Here is an 18,222-nt window from a genome sequence, read left to right as displayed (position 1 = left end):
TTTGGCCTTCTTTTCTTTTCTTTTCCCCACATTTTCTGCCCAGTTCTATCTTCTTGATACAACCAGAGTGTAACTTTTCCCCATTTCGGTGTTTTCATTTTTCTGTGCCTCCCCAGGATCAAAGATGAGGCCAAAAAAATCTACACATTTTATGTATGTATGTATGTATGTATATATATATATATATATATATATATATATATATATATATATATACATACACACACACACACACACACATACATATATGTCTATATGTATATGTATAAATTTTCAGACGCTTTTCTACTGAAGATGAAAATGAAGTGCGTGTACATGAGTGATGGTGGCAGGGGGAAGACACCATCAATGGAATACAAGTAACATGCAAACCAGAATTTACTGTCGCAGTCCAGACAGTTCTGCCATCATTTCTCAGAATCATTGTCTGTGGCATCACTGCATTGTATTAACATCATTTTTTCCCTTCCTTCGTTTTCATACTGTCTTCCCTCTTCTTGCTCTTCCATACGTGGTGGGTTTAAACTCAAAGCATCTGATTCAACGTAAAAGGAGGCCCGCCTCTCTTATCAAATTTCTCGTATTAAAGTGAACTTCGCAGAAAAGGTCAGTTTCAAAACCTGTGAACTTCCCAGCTGCGCACTTTATTCATCTTAATTCTTTAAATAAGTATACCTCTTCCGTTTTTGCCTTCTTCTTAGCCCATTAAAAAAAACATACATTTAAGTTGGTAACTCCCTCCCCCCTCTCTCTCTCTCGAGATTCGTCCTGGTTATTTCCCCTTATTTTTACATGTATAAAATACTTTAATTTTTTAAAATTGTTTTGCTCCGTTTTTCTCTCTCCGATTTCAGCTTATCCCAAACAGCAATAAGAAGTTCCCGTTCTCCTTCTCTCTCTCTCTCTCTCTCTCTCTCTGGTTTGTCTTTTCTATCTTGTATTTCCTCGTTTTATATTGTCAACAAGATTTTGTTTCTATGCAAGAATCCATCGTTGCAGCTTTGCTGAGCCGCATTGCGCTGTGCCAGCATTCCCTTGTCCAGTCTCTTTCCAGACTCCCGCAAACCAGCTCCTATAAAGCCTTCTAGGCCCACGATCGGTGGGTGGCCAAGAGCTACTGGACTGGCGTGCCTCGTGCAGCCCGGGATCCCGGGCAGAGCCCGGCGCTCAGAGTCAGGGATGCAGAGAGACAAGGGGCGGCCAGCGTGGCGGAAGAGGGCGGCGTCGGAGGTCTGCAGGGCAGCGAGGAGCAGCGGGGCGAGGCGGTGCGGGCGCGCCCCTCGCAGGCGCGGTGGCAGCTCTGGCGTCACAGGCCCAGGGCGGCTGCGTGCTTTTTGGCTTTCAGTCTGAGATCCGCGATGCTGGAGTTCTTGCTAGTGGTCTTGGCGGCGGCGGCCGCCGCCACCACCGAAGCAGCAGACGCCGAGTCCGCGGCCAGCGTGGCCAGCGGCAGTCCGAAGGGCGGCGCCGGGAACATCATATAAGGCGCGTGCGCGGCCAGGTGCGGGTGCAGGTGGTGGTGCGCGTGCGCCACGGCGCTGTCCAGCTGCAGCTGCGCCTGAACCTGAAAGGACAAGGGCGTCACGTTGCAATGACTATCCTAGGGTGACAACAGAATAGAAACAGAGCATTAACAGCGTCCGGCTTAGCTGCGAAAGGGTTAGGGTCGTGGGGGCAGGGAGGGAAGTGCGGCTGAGATCTTGTCTGGAGAGTGACTTTCTCAGCCTGTTGCTGAATCTGGGGCACCGTATGCGTACTGCAGTGTCAGGGGTCTTCAGGATTCACTCAATGTGGGGCTTTTCCCTGAGCCCCCGGCTCCCTGTCTGCAGAAATGAGGCTGCTCCTTGGGGAGTGGGGCGGATGAATGAGAGGGCCATCTATTTATATTGCTAGAACATGACCTCTGTCCCACTATTAAAGCTCTGAAGTGCCAACAAGCAAGCCACAAAACTTTTGTGACACTTAGGGAAATTATTGTATCTTCACCATAATTGACATAATTGTGAGTCAGCACTCCTAACTTTTCCTACCATAAGAATTACCTGGGAATCTTGTTAAAATGCAGATTCTGAATCTGCATTATTGAGGCCTGAGATTCTGAGTTTCTAACTATCTCCCTGGTAGTGCTGATATTGCTGGCCTTGGATCTCCCACTTTGAGTAGTACTAATTTCCTCTGGAGTTCCTCCCTCCCTCTTTCTTCAATCATTCTCTCTTATTTCAAAAGCCCACAACCAGATACCAGAGTCCTGTGGTGCCAAGAGAGTTAAAATCTCCCTAACATTAACTCTTAATATATGAGCTCACCCAGGTGTCTCCCCAGTCTAGGGTGCAGGCGACTAGAGCTAATTCTTGACATCACAGCCTTGCTGAGTAGGGGTCCTGGCTGAGGATGGGGAAGGTCAGGCACTGGTTGGGAAAGGATTTTGCCCTCAGGCTTGGAAAGCGGGGAGTTCAGAGCACTGGGATTTCCCAGGATTAAATCATTGCTGCAGGCTGTCCTTTTAAAATGTAGTCTTAAAGGTTTCTTTATGGCTAAGAAAGGGATTGCGGAGGCTGGGCAGCCCGGGGAAGACCAAACCTTCCCTCTCCATTAGAGATGAAGCTTTGTTTCCACAGAAGCTTTTTAAAAACAAGTCTGAGTTGGTAGTATTTGTATTTATTTATTTTCCTTCTGTGGGAGGCATTTAATGTGACTAAAAGGTAGAAAATACCTATAAGAAAATATTCAGAGAGTTTCCTTAGAAGTGCCTGAGGACTAACCTGTGTGTTGGATTTGACAAAATCTTAATCAAAAGGCCTTTCCTTCCTCTCCCCAAGTGCAATCTTCAGTGCATTTTGAAAGTATCAGTTACTACTCTCAGGCCCCTGCCGGCTTCCCATGAAAACATGACTAAGAATTCAGGACCATGACACTGTATAGGTTCTTAAAGAAGAATGGGTCCACTATATCATTCTGATTCTTCAACTGTGTGGACATTAGGGCTCAGAGATAGGGGGACATTTAACAGTCCAATCAAACATTCAGGTCTTTTCACATTTAAAAATAGCTTGAAGAGTGTGTACTTGCCTGCTGAAATGGCATCCGTAAAGCACCTACATTGACATAGGGTGCAACCCTACAAGCTTCAAACTGGCTAGCAGCCCCTATGAGGACACCTGTGAAAACAGGGGAACAAAACACAATGTGCGGTTGACATTTCCAGTGTTGTTCTCCAGGTTTCTGAATTGTACAAGCTAGAACTGATTCCTTCGAAATTGTACGGTTACCTTTCTAAACTTCTGTCATACTTAAAATAAATGTGACTTACTCCCAAACTTTAGGACTTTCTATCCCTCTCAAATCAAGGACCATCAATGTCTGAAATTTATTTTGTTTTCCTAACAACAATAACCCTCTTTTCCACTTAGAATATCAAATGTTTCTTGTAGGAGAAACATACCTTTGTGCAGTTGATTTTCTTGTTTTCTACATTTAGCTCTTCGATTTTGAAACCAAACCTACAAGTTGGGGTGGGGGGGAGGAAACACCTAGATGTTATGACTCAAAAAATGTTTTAAATTACAAAAGAAAATTACAGCAACAACAAATCAAAGAGCAGTGTTTTAGGTAAGAGTTGGGAGATATAACAAGCGGTCTTTGAATTATATAAAATAGCCTCAATTTCCAAAATTAAAAATGTAAGTAAATGACAAAATAGAAAGGTTTCATAGACTTTTGCAAGATAAAAACATTTCCTGGCAAATAATTATTGGTTCTGGTTTCATCTTTCCATAGAGTCCCCAAGGCCTAAAACTCTCTCTGGTACCTGACACCACAGTGATAATGGGTTTAAATGTTTGCTCAGTTAAAACCTGAGAGGAATGGGCTAAGTAATAGCTTGTAACATTAATTAGCTTCATCTTGAAGAAAAACCAAACACTAAAGCAAATAATGCCTCTTTTGGGGGGAGGGATATTGTAAGGAGGGAGAGGTAATTAGTGTCATATAGGGCTCACTACAAAGAAGTTTAGAATTTTCTCTGCTCCTCTGTGCAGCAGAGGGTAACAAAGTAGCAGAATACTTGTGCCATTATCATGATAATCTAATTTGCTTCTATAGAAAAAGCCGAGGCTTGCAGTTAGGACAGTAGGGAAGCTTGTAGAAAATAGCTCTAAAACTTAAATGAAAGTATAAAAAAAAATCAAGAGCAACAATAAGGTTCACTCCTTAAGAGAAACAGAACACTCTGTGAAAGTGGGTGGGGTGGGGGGAGTCAAGTAACTCCTGGGCTCTATTTTCTGGGTATTACCATCTTAAATAACTTGCCAACTTTTAGAAGCAGGGATGGCAGATTTTTAAAAATTCAAATAAAACTTGCTTTTATGCTCCAGGTCCAATAAAAACAGCATATTGATTGATTTACAAATTAATGTTTTAAAATCCCATGAAAGGAAAATATTGCTCCAGAGCCTTTTCTGGTATGTGTTTGAAAGCAAGTGCTATAGTCAATGTAAATCTTCAAATATTCCCCTGCTATTTAGTATAATAGAAGGGTGGATTTCATGCCACGGTGACATTCTTTATGCAACTCACATGGCCTGAGGCTTCTTGACTCTTTTCCCCTGGAAGAATGGAATTGAGATAGTAATACTCCTAACTGTAATAATTATCATGGTTTTAAGGGGGTGTTGAGCCTCTAGAGATCTTAGTATGTAGAGCAAAGCAGGAGAGGCTCAGAAAGGGAGGCCCTGCTGTTGGTGCTATGATGACCAAGCCTGCCTATTATTACTCTTCTTCAACAGTACGGCTCTGTTTCCCCCCACCCCTGATCCTATTACAAGATGCGGGGAAGCCCCATAAGAATTGCGCATAGTTCGCTACAGATGGTGGTCTCTGCGCCCAGAGACCCGGGGAGTATCTGTTACAGCCATACTTTGTAGCAGCTGCAGATGTTCGAACCTAAAACTGCTCCATGTGTTCAAATAATGACCATCATTTTCTCCTCTTTTATTATTTGAACGGAAATACAATCTGAAACGTTTGAATTTGTTCCCCATATATGTATGTATGTGCGCACATATATAATTTTCCCCTCTTAAATGCTCCCAAAGCCTACTTTTGCTATTACATCCACCTCAACATCCAATAAAGAAAATCTGCAACCATAACTTCATGGGGGATGGCACTGGTTGAGTTAAGGCTTCGGAAATGCCAACGGTAAAATCTGTGGGATGTTTTAAAATTTAAAATCTCTTTCTTTCGGCAGGTTCTTTTCCTTGCCTTGAATAAGCGAACAAAGAGTGACCAAATGCATTTATTTCTCCACTGTTTCACACACGGTTTGGGATTGACCGCTAACAGTAGACTGTAAATTTCTACACTTAACAGTTGCTAATTTCCTTTATAGCCTGTACATCTATAAACCTAATTGGCATATCCGCTTGGCAAACCTAGACCCCGGAACAGACCCTCAACGAAAACCCGACTCGGGCGAGTAAAATACTCTTTGTAACTTTTTAAAGGCATCCAGAGATAAAACGTTTTCCGTGGGATTTTTTTTTAAGCCTTATAAAAGTAGGCCCATTAGGATTAAACCACATTAAAGCCAGAGCGAGGCGAGGGGGGGGTGTGGTTTATAGAAACTCTGGGAGCAAGCCCAGCACAGCTCTCTTCTGTGGGGAACATATGTTGAGATGGGATGGGGGGAAGGGGCCATAGGACTAAGATCTACTCTAGAAAATAAGACCCTATACAGACATTCCTCCCCTTTTCACCTCATATCAGACACTCGTGTGTGTCCCCCACCTGCCTGTCCCACCCTAGGCGTATCGCTCTGGGCTCCCTGGTCGCAGCCCAGATCTCACTGTCCAGTACCTGCACTCTGGCCTCCGACAGCCCCAGTCGCTGGCTCAGTTCCTCGCGCATGAAGGCATCCGGATAGTGGGTCTCGTCAAAAAGCCTCTCCAGCTCGTTGAGTTGTTCCAGGGTGAAATTGGTCCGACTTCGCCTCTGCTTGATTTTGGTCTGGCCTTCGTCCTCCATTCCTTTAGCATCCTCTTTGCGATCCTTCAACTCGGGGGACACTGGAGAGGGCACCACATACCGGACCACACGTGTGTCCATGCACACATACACCAACATATACACAGACAAAAACAGCACAGCAAACCCCATTACCAGATTTTCCTCAAAGAGGGGTAGAGGATCCTAACCCTTGGTGGAATCCCTGTCCTGCCCCTTGCCCTGCGGGGAGGAAGAGGATACAAGAGACGCACAAAGGTCACGTCTGCCAGTGGGCTTATGGCCACCCACCTCCTCCGCAATTTGGCCTAGGCTCACCGCCCCACTATCCCTCGCTTAGTCTCCTGCCTTCTCCCGCAAACACCAAATGTGTTCCACTCACCCTCTCCCGCACTCACTTTCCCACGCACTCACAGAAACCTCAAGCGCCGCACCCGGCCTATCCCAGAGCGCGCTCTGGGTAGAAGGGCGCGGCGAGTCAGGGACTGGTCTTTCACGCCAGCCATTCCCAGAGTGCGGGCCTGTTGTCAGGCCAGCTCTCGCTGCCGCTAGCTCTTTGCCTCCCGCAAACTTGCTGGTCTAATTTAGGAACAATTGGGCCGAAGGACCGAAGGATCCTAAAGGCAGATTAAGACCCCGGTGCAGCGCTGCGCAGGAAGCCGGCATCCCCCGGTGCTCCGCGTTGCCCCAGGGCTGGGGCCAGACCTTGTGGATGGTTCCACCGGCAGCCGGGCAGTCCCAATCCCCTTGCGGGACCCGGGTACCAGGAGCACAGGAGCCCACGCCATGTTGGCGGCCTGGAGGGCTCGCCGCCCAAGCCCGGCCAGAAGGCAAGAGGCGGAAAACCAGCCTCGGGTGGTCCACGAAACCCACTGCTGCCTCTGTTTTGTTCTTCTCCCTACCCCGTGGAAACGTAGACTCGACCCTAAACGCTTAAACCCACAGAGATCAACAGGTTCAAGAGGAACATTCCCAACCCTCGGTTTCTATTGGTTGCTCAAAGCCTTTTCATGCATCCAGCAGCACGGATGTTTAATAAAATATGCATTTTTTTTTTTTACTCTGGGTCTGCACACATCCGTTGCTACTTTCCTGTTCTCTTCCCTTTAGAAACAGGAGTTCTGCGTGTGAATACACAGAGCCACTGAAATGTGTGTGTGTGTGTGCGTGTGTGTGTGTGTGTGTGTGTGTATGTAATTAAAAAAAATTAGGCCAAAGGACAGTGATCAGAGGAGTTGCACCCTAGTGCCGACCTGAATTTTCTCTGCGCCTGAGTCAGCGATTAGGGGATTTAAAGTATCAAAACAGAGTTTTAGATAGTCCTGTCTGTTTGCAGTTCTTCCCAATCTAGGATACGGATCAACATAAGGGTTAAAAATCATTTGCAGAAAAGCCGATCTACAGAGAAATTAAAACTTGCCCCGAGCTCAGAAATCAACAATCTCAGGAACTGTGCTCACAGAGATTTCAGACCCGAATCTCCCGAAGGCCTGGGGCTGTGGACCCACGGTTGGGAGGTAGCGCTGGGCACCCTGACAGTTACCCTATCACTTTCCAAATTTAGGAGGACCTGGTGATGGTTCTGGGAAAAGAACAGCCATAGATCTCACTCCAGTCTAGCATTCTGGATAGGATAATCTTAAGTGTTGCCCGCATTTCTAGTTCTCAGATTTCGTTTTGTGGGCATTTGTTTTTCCTCCAGGAAGGAAGTAGATTAACATTATAGCAAACATTAGAGTCAATTTAATAGGGAAATAATCCTCCTGATACTGCAGTGAAATTTAAACATGAAAACATATCATCAGATTCTGCCAAAGGGGCGGGAAGGCTTTGTTATTTCTTGTCATCCATACAGTGGATGCCCCTCAAAGTTTTGGGGCTTCAAAGAGAAAGAAGTCTACATTTCAAGTTGATTAATGGAGTTAATATAATTTCTATTTCGCCCCCAAATTTCCACTTAATGGCCTAAACAGGAACAGATCGTGTTATAAACAACTTAATTGCTTGCTTAAATATGTGATTCTACGCATGCCACATATTTTCTTAATTGGAAAAATATGGCTGTACACCAGTTACTGCAGCACCAAGTGCCAAATTAATTTTATTGTTGAACTCTTTTGAATTGGTACAGGACGCTTCACCATTTAGATAAAGCCATCTCCTAACACTTCCCCGGCACCAAAGGACCCCCTACACACACACACACACACACACACACACACACACACACACACACACTGAAGAACCGGATAATTGGTAGTAGTAGAGGAATTGTGTAAATATCGGAAGCACAAGTCTCAAACAGAAACCTCAACGCCTCAGCCGGGAGCAGAGCTTATAGCCTGGACCTTAGTTCGCCTTGGCTCGGTTCTGCCTTGAAGGCGTAAAGCGAACAGTAAGTTTTAGTCCCCAAGATCCAGAGACTCAGGGTCTCTGCGGAGTTCCAGGGCTCTTGGCCACAGTTCCAAAGCCGGCAGCTTCAACCCGAGGTCGAAGCCTCTCTCTCTCCCTCAGGCCTCGGGAAGAGGCTCCCGCAAACTCAGGGGAGACGCTAGCCTTAATCTGGCCGCCTGGCCCGCCCCTGCTAGCACCCCTTCTCGAAGCCCGCCCCGAGAACTTCCACGTCCACCCCCGGGCCGTCCGGGCTGCGGGCCCATCCTGCAGCTGCCAAAAACATGCATTTCGGTGCAATGGGAGCATCCAGGAAGAAGTATCCCAAATCTCACACCCTCCCCCGCACGAGGACCCCACCCACGACCGTGCACAACGCTGACTCCCAACCCCACGATCGCTCCAGTGCCCAGAGCCGGGTACAGGGCTCTCCCCGCGAGTCGCCCCTCCCCGCTGGGCCTCGGGGTCCTCTCCCGCCCGAGCCGAGTCGGGAAGGCGGGAAGGGGAACCTCGGCCGGGGTCAGGCCGTTACCCTCGGTGAGCCGCGGGCTGCCGGGCTCCCTGCTCCTCTCCGCAGCGCCCATGTCCAGCTCCCGGACGGGGGAGCGCCCTCCTCCAGCTCCTCCGCCTGCTCCTCCTCCTCCCGCGCCTCCTCCGCCTCCTCCGCCTCCGCCTCCGCCTCCTCCTCCGCCGCCTCCGCCGGCCGCCCGGACTGCCGGGCTGCTGCGGTCCTCACGGCCCGGCTCGCCGCCGCCCGCCAGCTCCTTGGCCCCGCGCAGCGGCCCGCTCTCCAGCACCTCCCGGTACGTGATGGCCTCCTTCTTCTCCTTCACTTTCTGGTCGAAAGACTTGGAGACGAACGCCGTAAGTTCCTCCATCGCCGCCGCCGGGCAGCCCCGCTTTCGACCGCTCCCTGCCGAGCCCCGCTCTTTTTTTCCTCCTCCTTTTTTTACTGCTCCAGCCCCCCCAATAATAACACATCAATGGGGCAGGGGTGGGGGAGGAGAGGGAGGAGGAGGAAGAAGAAAAGGAGAAGAAAGAAGAAAGAGGAGGAGAAGTAGAAGGAGAAAAAGAAGTAAGAAGAGGAGGAGGACGAGGAGGACGCGGAGGAGGGGGAGGAGGAGGAGAGAAGGGCGGGGGCGCCGGAGGGAAATGGGAACTGATGCTTCCCTGCCGGAGCGCGCTTGTTCGATGTTAAGATCTTTGACAATTCTTCCTGCGGAGAGTTCAGATCTGATAGCGACGCTGCGCTTGAAGTCTCACTATTTATACTTCCTAAAGGCGGCCCCTTATTCCGAGTAAATTACCTCCCCTCGCAACTCCGAGCGAGCCCCTTCCCGGGTAGCAGCCGCGCCACTACCTGGGGTGGGGTGGGGGGGAGCCAGGGATGAGAGAGAGAGAGAGAGAGAGAGAGAGAGAGAGAGAGAGAGAGAGAGAGAGAGAGAGGTTAGATAGATACATATGGGGAGAGAGAGAGAGAGAGAGAGAGAGAGAGAGAGAGAGAGAGAGAGAGAGAGAGAGATGGAGATGGAGAGAGGGATGTTCGAGGTTAGAGTCCGCGCGGGCTGGAGTGGGAGGGCAGCAAAGGGGACCACAGGGGGCGGGGAGAAGAGGCAGGTCCCCGGCGGTCGGGGTTTTCAGATAGCTCCGGCCGCCAGTGCTCTTGGCCATTAATCCAGGATTGACAAGAATCCCTAATTAATTTAATTAGGCGTGGATTTTGCGTTGGTGTCACGACTTAGTTAAACACTGGGGAGCGGGATGGACTCCGCGGGGGCGGGGCTAAGAGGAGACCGACAAGTGCGCTGCAGGAGTGGGTCTGGTTTCTGCACTGGGTGTTGGACCCTGCAGCCTCGTCCGCTCTGGGGGTTCTGCGCGGAAGCTCGGCCTCGCGTTGCTGACCCCTGGTCTCTGCCCTGCATCCGAGTCTCGCATCCCTAACCTGCCGCCCTGGGTCCCACAGATCCACCGCTCGGCGTCAGGCATCGTCCGGACTTCACACGCCTGCCCCGAGTCAGGGTTCTCTGCAGCTTCTCGACCCATACACTTCCTTTTAGGAGCTTCCCGGCCCAAAGCCAGGCTATGCCTGGCTCCTCACCAAGCTCCTCGCCCCGGTCGATGTAATTCACCCTACAACCCCAGTCCTTTACGGGCAGATCCCGCTTGAAGGGCCCGGTCGATTTAACATGTTTCCTGAGCAGCTGTTCCCTGACAGATCCCATTTTAAAGTGTTTCCTTAGCTCCTGGTCAAGGACAGTTCGACTTCGTTTTCTCTCTGAGGTCCCAGGACTCGACCTCTCCTAGGACTCCTTGCACCGGGACCCCTCCCACAAAGAACGACCCGGGTTCCGCCCCCCCCTCCCGCATCCTGGGAAACATTCTAGTTGTTTTCCTGATTTTGAAAAACAAAAGAAAAACAACCATATTAAGTTTGAGCTTCGCTACTTTTGTTTATCGTGGACTGTTCAAAAAATAGATGCTCTTGGAAAGAAAGATCCCCCCATAAGATTTAAATTTTTAAAATTATATTTTTTGGGCTGTTTTCATGGAAACCATTTGTTATATGGAAGGAACATCTATATTACCGAGTCATTTGTCTGTATTTCAGGACAAGGCTTGCTGTACAAATGCCTGTATATAGCCACAAAAGAATATGTACTCAGAAAAGTTACATTTACTTGAATGTGTAACAAATATGCTGTTTCGGGGACGTTTTAAAATACATTAAATATTAATACAGTTAAAAATAATTGCTCATTATCTTGGATCTCATACTATTAGTAAAAATAAAAGCAATTACACATTAGAATGCATATATTCTACCCATTGATTAAAGGAACAAAGTGAACTTAGTTGATAATTTGAGAAGTTCCATCAAAACCACCTGAAACATTTGTAAAAAGAAAACACTATTATAATTTGATATATAAGGGTTTTCTCAAATGTATGTAATTAGAGACTATATATAACTTTGTTATTCCACAATAATCCTTGGATTAAAAAGTTCACATTTGGTGAATTTAAGAAATATGAAAATCATGCTTTTTAGAAATCGTTTTTAGGTATTTATGATTATAGGAGCATTTGCTTTTGTTACTCCAGAAGAGTCTCAAATTCTCAACCTTTCCAAAGTTATATGAATTTAGAAACAATTTCACATTGAGTTTTGGTCTACTATCTGTAATAACATTAATTTTGATACTATCAGAAGGTAATAATTATAGAAATGTTATCCTTTACGAAACTCAGTTTTTAGGATTATTTAGCATAATAACCAGTAATGGACTCAGTTAAATGGATATGGTGTTTCAAGAGATCTCAAGTGAAGGTGTTAAATACCTATTCACAAACAGCTCCAAAATAACTTCTATTGGAAGTCTGATAAGGGATCCGGAGATCCTGCAGTTACTGCTTTGTCCTTTTAAGTAGATGACTTTTGAGTTTGAACTCATATTCCAAAACATAAATGAGAAGGCTCAGATACAACCGTTGTTTAATTGAAACCAATATATTTCCCATGATCACAGTTTATTGGTTCATTTTAAGTTAGAAATGGTAATGCTGACATCAGAGTGATGAGAAGTCTTCAGTATCTGAGCACAGTTTCCTACCAGCCTAAATGAAGTTTAATTTTTTAAAAATCCAACGTTTTATAATCATGTATTAGTATGTGCAATGAAGTTCTAATGACATTATTTCACTGAACAGCAAACATTTTCTGGAGGCAGGATTTTTCAAAATGCAGCGTTGGAAAAAAATCATTGAGGGTGAAGTTCAGCTGACAGCCTGTGGACAGATATACAGACTCCAATAAAATTCGGAACCCCAAGGATTCCCCAGATCTTGAATTATTTAAAATAAATATGCAGTGTTGCAGATAAGTTTTAAAACCATCCCTCATGACTGGCTAATTACACACAGTTATTTATGAGAAAGAAATGCATTGTGGTGGTGATTTTCACCATCTGATATCTGCAGAAAACTGTTAGCTTGATTATGTTGTAATAGTTGTGAATGAATTGGTTCTTATAGTGGCCCCAAAGCAAGGCTAACAGTTGATGTGCCTCATTGGCTTTGTTTACTTAAATAAAAATGATTGTCATGCCAGGACAAGTAAGTAACATAGAATGAGTAATAGAAAATGCTAAATTGCTTTAATTTCTATTGATTTAAATTTTAAAATCTCCAAAACAAACTTCTTCTTCCCGCATCAGGCAGATTTCTCCTATTTCTCCACCAACCAGTTACTTGAGTCTTAGAAACTAATTTGCACCCACCCTGTGAGTGCCTTCACCTTCAGGGCAGAAGAAACATCGACTTTTAATGTATTTTTGCAAATAAATCATTGCAATTTAATCACACACGACTCTATACAGGCACACTCCCATGATTTATTATTGTTGGGCGAGTTTCCCCCTCCCCCAGCAGGAGATGACCAATTTTAGTACGTGTAGGCGTCTTAACATAACTTTCTACGAAGCTGATTTGTTTCCTGATTATCTGCGACAATAGAGGCAATCACTCAGGCGATTACATTCTCCAGTCCCACCTTTATTGCTTTTGGGAACAAGAAAATCCAATTATACACGCACGCAAAAGAAACACTAAACAAAAAATTGGCGTGGTGACAATCGAATTCCTCGGCGTTCTCACCTCTGGCAGCCTGCATCGATGCACTCGACAGATCAGCTGCCGCTGCCTGGCGAGGGAACCCGGAAGGCGCTGCGCTTGAACTGAGGCGAGTTCCGAGGCCGCCGGCGGCGCGGGGTCTGAGGAGGTTTCTGGGCGGACTCGGCACGGCAGGGGCGAGCCCCAAGCCCCGACCCAGGTGATGCGGGTGTCCCGGGCCCGGGGGCGACGCCCGAGGCCTGCTGGGGCTTGAGGCTGCGTGGGGCTGGCGCGGCCGGGGCGGGGAGCGGAGGCCGGGACTTGGAGGAAGGCCGGGGCGGGGAGCCGAGGTCGGGGCGGGTGCAGAGGTGGGGCGGGGCGGTAGGGTTCGGGTGGCGAAGGTAGTGGGCAGAGGCCCTCCCGCTCCCCTCTCCCAAACCTCGGCCTCCCGCCCTCTAACCCCGCCTCCTGTCCTGGCCTCCGGCAGCCTCCTGCGGGACGTAGGGATACGCGCCCCGCTGGGCCTGCGGGTGTCCGCGGCTGTGGGCTGGGGCCACGTGACAGCCACGCTGCCCTTGAACTGCTGCTTTTGTGATGGCAGTGATGGTGTCCACAGTGCACGTTGACTTATCTTCATTCCGGGTGACTTTAGGGTCACTTCTCGCTCACATGCTGCCTTTACATATCGTTATTTTTTGGCACCGCGGATTGAGCTGAGCCTCATCGCCAGCCATTTTTTGTTTTATTTTGAGACAGGGTCTCGCCAAGTTGCCAAGGCTATCCTCGAACTTGTGACCTCCTGGCTCAGCCTCCCGGGGTGCAGGGATGCCAGGTGTGCGCCTCGCGCCTGGCTAGACTTTGTATTTTTAAACACAGACCGGAAACCTAAGGAAAAATTTGTTTTTAAATTTCCAGAATTAGCAGTAACCCAGTTGTGTTCCACTTAATCAGGTGGTAGGTAGTTAAATTCAATTGTCTAGTGCTGTCACTGGAAAGTATTCGAGTTGTCATTTTTGAGCTTAGATGTGAAGGCTCCAAGTGAAGGATTGGAGGAGATGTGACAGGTGTAACCTTGTGGGGAAATGAGGTATCCTTTGAGAGCTTCTCTAGTCTTAAAGTCTATAAATATTCACTCTCTTTGCAGGCGGAGGAGATTTCTTGCTAAGTGGTAGCACTTTATTGCCGTGTTTTGTTCAATAAGAGGGCTAAAATGTCTGAAACTGAAAGAGACAAAGGCACCTGGCACCTGTCTGTTAACTGGCCTCCACTAGTCCCAGAATACTCTGTGTGCAGGGCTGTTACAAATTGGAGAATTTCTACAGTAGGATCTTTGGGATGGATTTATAGGTATATTTTCTGCTTTCATTTTCGAACCATTGGAGGAATTCCTCTTTAAAATAAAAAAGGCACTAATCTAGGAATTTTTGCTTGCCATAGGAGGAGAGCTTGGGCAGCATTATCCCTTTTGAAGATTTTCTTCCTTAGGACCAAATTTTACCTCTGTTCTTCCATTGCTTTTTCCTGGTTCTGAACATGTTTGTGAACTTCTTTGTATGCTAGTTTCAGCCCATCTTAACTTTTTTTTTTTTTTAAACCTCTTTGAGGTGGATTGCTTTCCCACTGAGAGGACTGATCTTTTTCCTTTCTTTTTTTTTTTCCCTTATGGTATAGTCAGGATCAAAGATTATGGCTTGATATACTAATGAATGAGTGGTAGAGAAGGACTTATAAATTGCCATATCCTAGAAAATTTTTAATATTTTTTTAAGTTGGAGATGGACACACAATATCTTTATTTATTTGTATTTGGTGCTGAGGATTGAACCTTATACATGCCAGGCAAGTGCACTACCGCTGAGCTACAGCCCAGCCCAGTCCTTGAAACTTTTGTTTGTCAAACTGATTGCCTATTTTCTGAAAAAAATAACTGCTTCTTGTTCACTTATTAGTAACAGAACCATCTTTGTGTATGCCTTTCAGTTCTCTCTGGTTTATTTTTGTTTTTTGGTGGTACTGGGAATTGAACCCTGGCAAAAGGTGGGCAAGCCCTCTACAACTGAGCTACATTCCCATTGCTTTACTTTTTAAAAAAATATTTTTGAGAGAGGGTCTTTTTAAGTTGCCCAGGCTGATCTTGGACTTGTGATCACATTGCCTCCACCTCTTAAATCTCTGGAATTTTGGGCCTGTGCCACCAGTTGGCTAGATGTCTTTTCTTGAATGACCGTGTCTTTCAATCTTTCATATTTTCAATCACAACTTTATAAGAAAATACATTTGTAAACTGTTGCTAAGGTAATTTTGTAAGTTATTCTGTAGTCATCACTTGTTCTGACTTCACTTCTGTATTAGGAGGAGTTGGATGAAATTTGTTATCATGAGGCTAAAACTCGGAAGAACTAGCGAACAGAAAACCAAGAGTTGTAGGAGTTTGGTCCCTGTGTTTTTTCTCCACTTACAGATAAACTGAACATTGTCAGCTTGTGGAAAGCTGAAAATCTGTGATATATTCATCCTTGTCTTTACCATAAAGACCTGTTAATGTCTCTTCATTCATTGCATCTTATCAGTGGTGTTACATATGAAGAGTTCTTCCTCACTAGGACTTTGTAATGTAAGTCAATCACCAGGACTTGAATGAGCAAGAGTATTCAGTTATATGCTAATTATATGGGAAGCTAGGAGTAAGTATGCATTTAGAGTATAAGTAGGAACTCAGTACCTGTCATTTATAAAGTCCATTTGGGATCCACCTCAGACTTGCTTTTAGTGTTCCCTTTCTTTTCTGAATAAGTGAAGTTAGCTGCCATTTCTGGCTTTATAAGCTGCCTTTTTTCTCTTACTGAGGTTCATTATACTGCAGTGTAATTTTTCTGAGATATAAATGAGTCACTTGAATATTACTTGTAGTTTTGTGACAGTGGAATTTCATCCAATGTGTATTTTGTTCCACTAAGGAAGTATCTTCATATCTTCTGTTAACTTTTCTGGATTAAAGGTAGTCGCCCTGTCTCTGTTATGGATGAGCTACATAGTTTATAATTAGAACAAATGAATCTAACTCACCTTCTCTTGATTTTTTTTTTGGGGGGGGAGGGGTTATCAGCAAGATATTTATTTGGATGTTTTTCTTTACTTTTTTTCTATTTCATGTCTATGCAGGGACTTAATAAGTAGGATATAATGAATAATGTGATGACTGTAGGTGACTTAGAACAGTTTTCTCAAACTCTTTAGTCTTAGGACCCTTTTATAGGCTCAAAAAATTGTTGAGAATTTCAGGAAGTTTCATTTATTTGGTAATATCTTTAATATGTACTTCGATAGTAATTAAAACAATTTTTTTGAAATGTTTTTCAATTAAAATAATAAACCCAGGGCTGGGGATATAGCTCAGTTGGTTGAGTGCTTGCCTTGCATGCACAAGGCCCTGGGTTCAATCCCTAGCACCTCAAAATAAAAGTAAATAAAATAATAAACCTACTACATTGTAATATTTGATATGAAAAATAGCTATTTTTAAAGCAAAACATAATAAGAAAAATGGTATTATTTTCCATTTCTGCAAATCTCTAGTGTCTGTCTTCATAGAAGACAGCTGGATTATTGTATCTGCTTCTGCATTCAATCTATTGAAATCAGTTGCCTTTAAATTTTTTTTTTCTTTAGTTGTTGATAGAACTCTATTTTACTTATTTTTATGCAGTGCTAAAAATTGAACCCAGGGTCTCACATGTGCTAGGCAAGTGCTCTACCACTGAGCTGTGACCCCAGGCCAGATAAGTTGCTTTGACTGAAGTTTATGAAGAAAATCCAGCTTCACACAGATGTGTTGTTGGAAGAGATAAGTGTTTTCATAGCCTTTTCCGATAACTGCTTTTTTTGACACTACCACAAATCTTTACACAGGGTTGGTTATAATGTGGCATTTTAAATAGCATCAATGAACTTTTCTTGCTTTGGTATGTTAACATTTACGGTTTTTGTCCTGCACTATGAATGAATCTTTCCTACTGATGCTTTTGCTACAGGTCCTGGACAGCTGGAAGATACTGGTTCACTGAGTTAGGTATATCTTTCAAATGTTGACACCCTTTATTGTATCATATTTGTTAACATCACTGTGAATCTTGTAAGAGAAATCTAACTTGGGAAGTCTTTATTCTCATAGAGGCAGATATAAGTTATCCAAAACTCATAATTTTGCTTGAGAACTTGAATTTCATTCTTGGCAACAAATACTTTTCCTTGCAGTGAAAGGCTGTCTTCATTCATGTTTGAGAAAAAGTTTGCCAAACAATGAAGTCTGAATAATTTGTCAGTTGTTTAACAAAATAGTGTTGCATAATGAAAGCAGCTAGTTGGGCTTGCAATTCAGATGCGTAAGTATCCCTTCTTGAGACAGTTGCCTACCATTCATTCTTCCAAGTATGATAAAAATTAAGTGTATTTCCCATTTCATCACACAGAGTGAAAAAGATGTATACTCAAGGATTCAATGTAATAAAATTAACAATTTGTTCTCTTTCACCAAGGACATTCTTAATTGAAATTGCCCTTCCTTTCCTTTCTTTTTTACTGTGATTGTGTGGCAGTGAATGGACTGACTACAGTCTGATGTGATGCCTCTGCCCTGATTTGTACTAAGATGTCAGTGGTTTTGTTCACCTTCAATGTAAAAGTTAACAGTGTTAAAATGAAAACAGCTTTGGACTCTTGGAGCCCTGAAAGGGTTGGTAGGAATCCAAGGGTCTTCAGGCCCCATTTTGAGAGTTGCTACTCCACTAGAACATAAGCCCCTTGAGGGCAAGGACTTGGGTATCTTGTTTACTGATGTGCTCCTTAAATCTGAGCCTGCCAACTTCCTGGCTGCTTTCCCTGTCTTCAGTGTTAGATCACTTGCATTCTCAATCTGCATTGTCTTTGTTTAGTTTACCCTCTCCTTTTGGTGGAGCATACTGTTGAGTAATTTCCTGAAGAGAGGTGAGTGTAAGGTGTAATTTTGAGACTTTGTATGTCAAAAAATGCCTTTATTCTAAACTCATACTGAACCAATGATTTGACTAGATAAAGATTCTAGGTTAAAACTTATTTTCTTTCATTGTTTTGTTGAGTTTTCATTGTGGCTGTTAAAAGCCCAATGCTTTTTATTATATCTGCCCCTCCCTCAACCCCCACTCTTTTTCTGTTTGGAAATTTCTGGTATGTTCCCTGTTTCCT

The 18,222-nt window shown here is 44.9% G+C and overlaps 2 protein-coding genes across 5 annotated transcripts in view; one reads left to right on the top strand and one right to left on the bottom strand.

The window, feature by feature from the left end:
- Window positions 1–245: 245 nt before the first annotated feature.
- SHOX2 (SHOX homeobox 2) lies at window positions 246–9,706 on the bottom strand. 2 transcript variants are annotated; one of them, XM_081301565.1, is made up of 5 exons: window positions 8,927–9,706; window positions 5,857–6,065; window positions 3,443–3,500; window positions 3,070–3,158; window positions 246–1,600 (listed from the first exon to the last, which is right to left on the bottom strand). In XM_081301565.1, exons 1-5 carry the CDS (start codon window positions 9,270–9,272, stop codon window positions 1,307–1,309), a joined length of 996 nt encoding a protein of 331 aa, XP_081157691.1. In that variant the 5' UTR covers window positions 9,273–9,706; the 3' UTR covers window positions 246–1,306. The 2 variants fall into 2 exon arrangements, with proteins under 2 accessions (XP_081157691.1, XP_081157692.1); XM_081301566.1 differs by having other exon boundaries at window positions 246–1,564; window positions 8,927–9,705.
- Window positions 9,068–18,222, top strand: part of RSRC1 (arginine and serine rich coiled-coil 1) — a 391,757-nt gene continuing 382,602 nt past the window's right edge. The window contains exon 1 of one of the 3 annotated variants that reach the window (XM_081301564.1): window positions 9,068–9,197. The gene's annotated coding sequence lies outside the window, so the exon portion shown is untranslated. Of the gene's footprint in view, window positions 9,198–13,100; window positions 13,223–18,222 lie in introns of those variants that run through there. The other 2 variants (XM_081301562.1, XM_081301563.1) reach the window with 2 other exon arrangements.

Source organism: Spermophilus citellus (genome assembly GCF_964194105.1).
Source record: "Spermophilus citellus genome assembly, chromosome: 7".
NCBI classification, from domain to species: domain Eukaryota; kingdom Metazoa; phylum Chordata; class Mammalia; order Rodentia; family Sciuridae; genus Spermophilus; species Spermophilus citellus.
The sequence above is the reverse complement of the archived record's forward strand: the minus strand, read 5'-3'. Positions and strand labels throughout refer to the sequence as shown.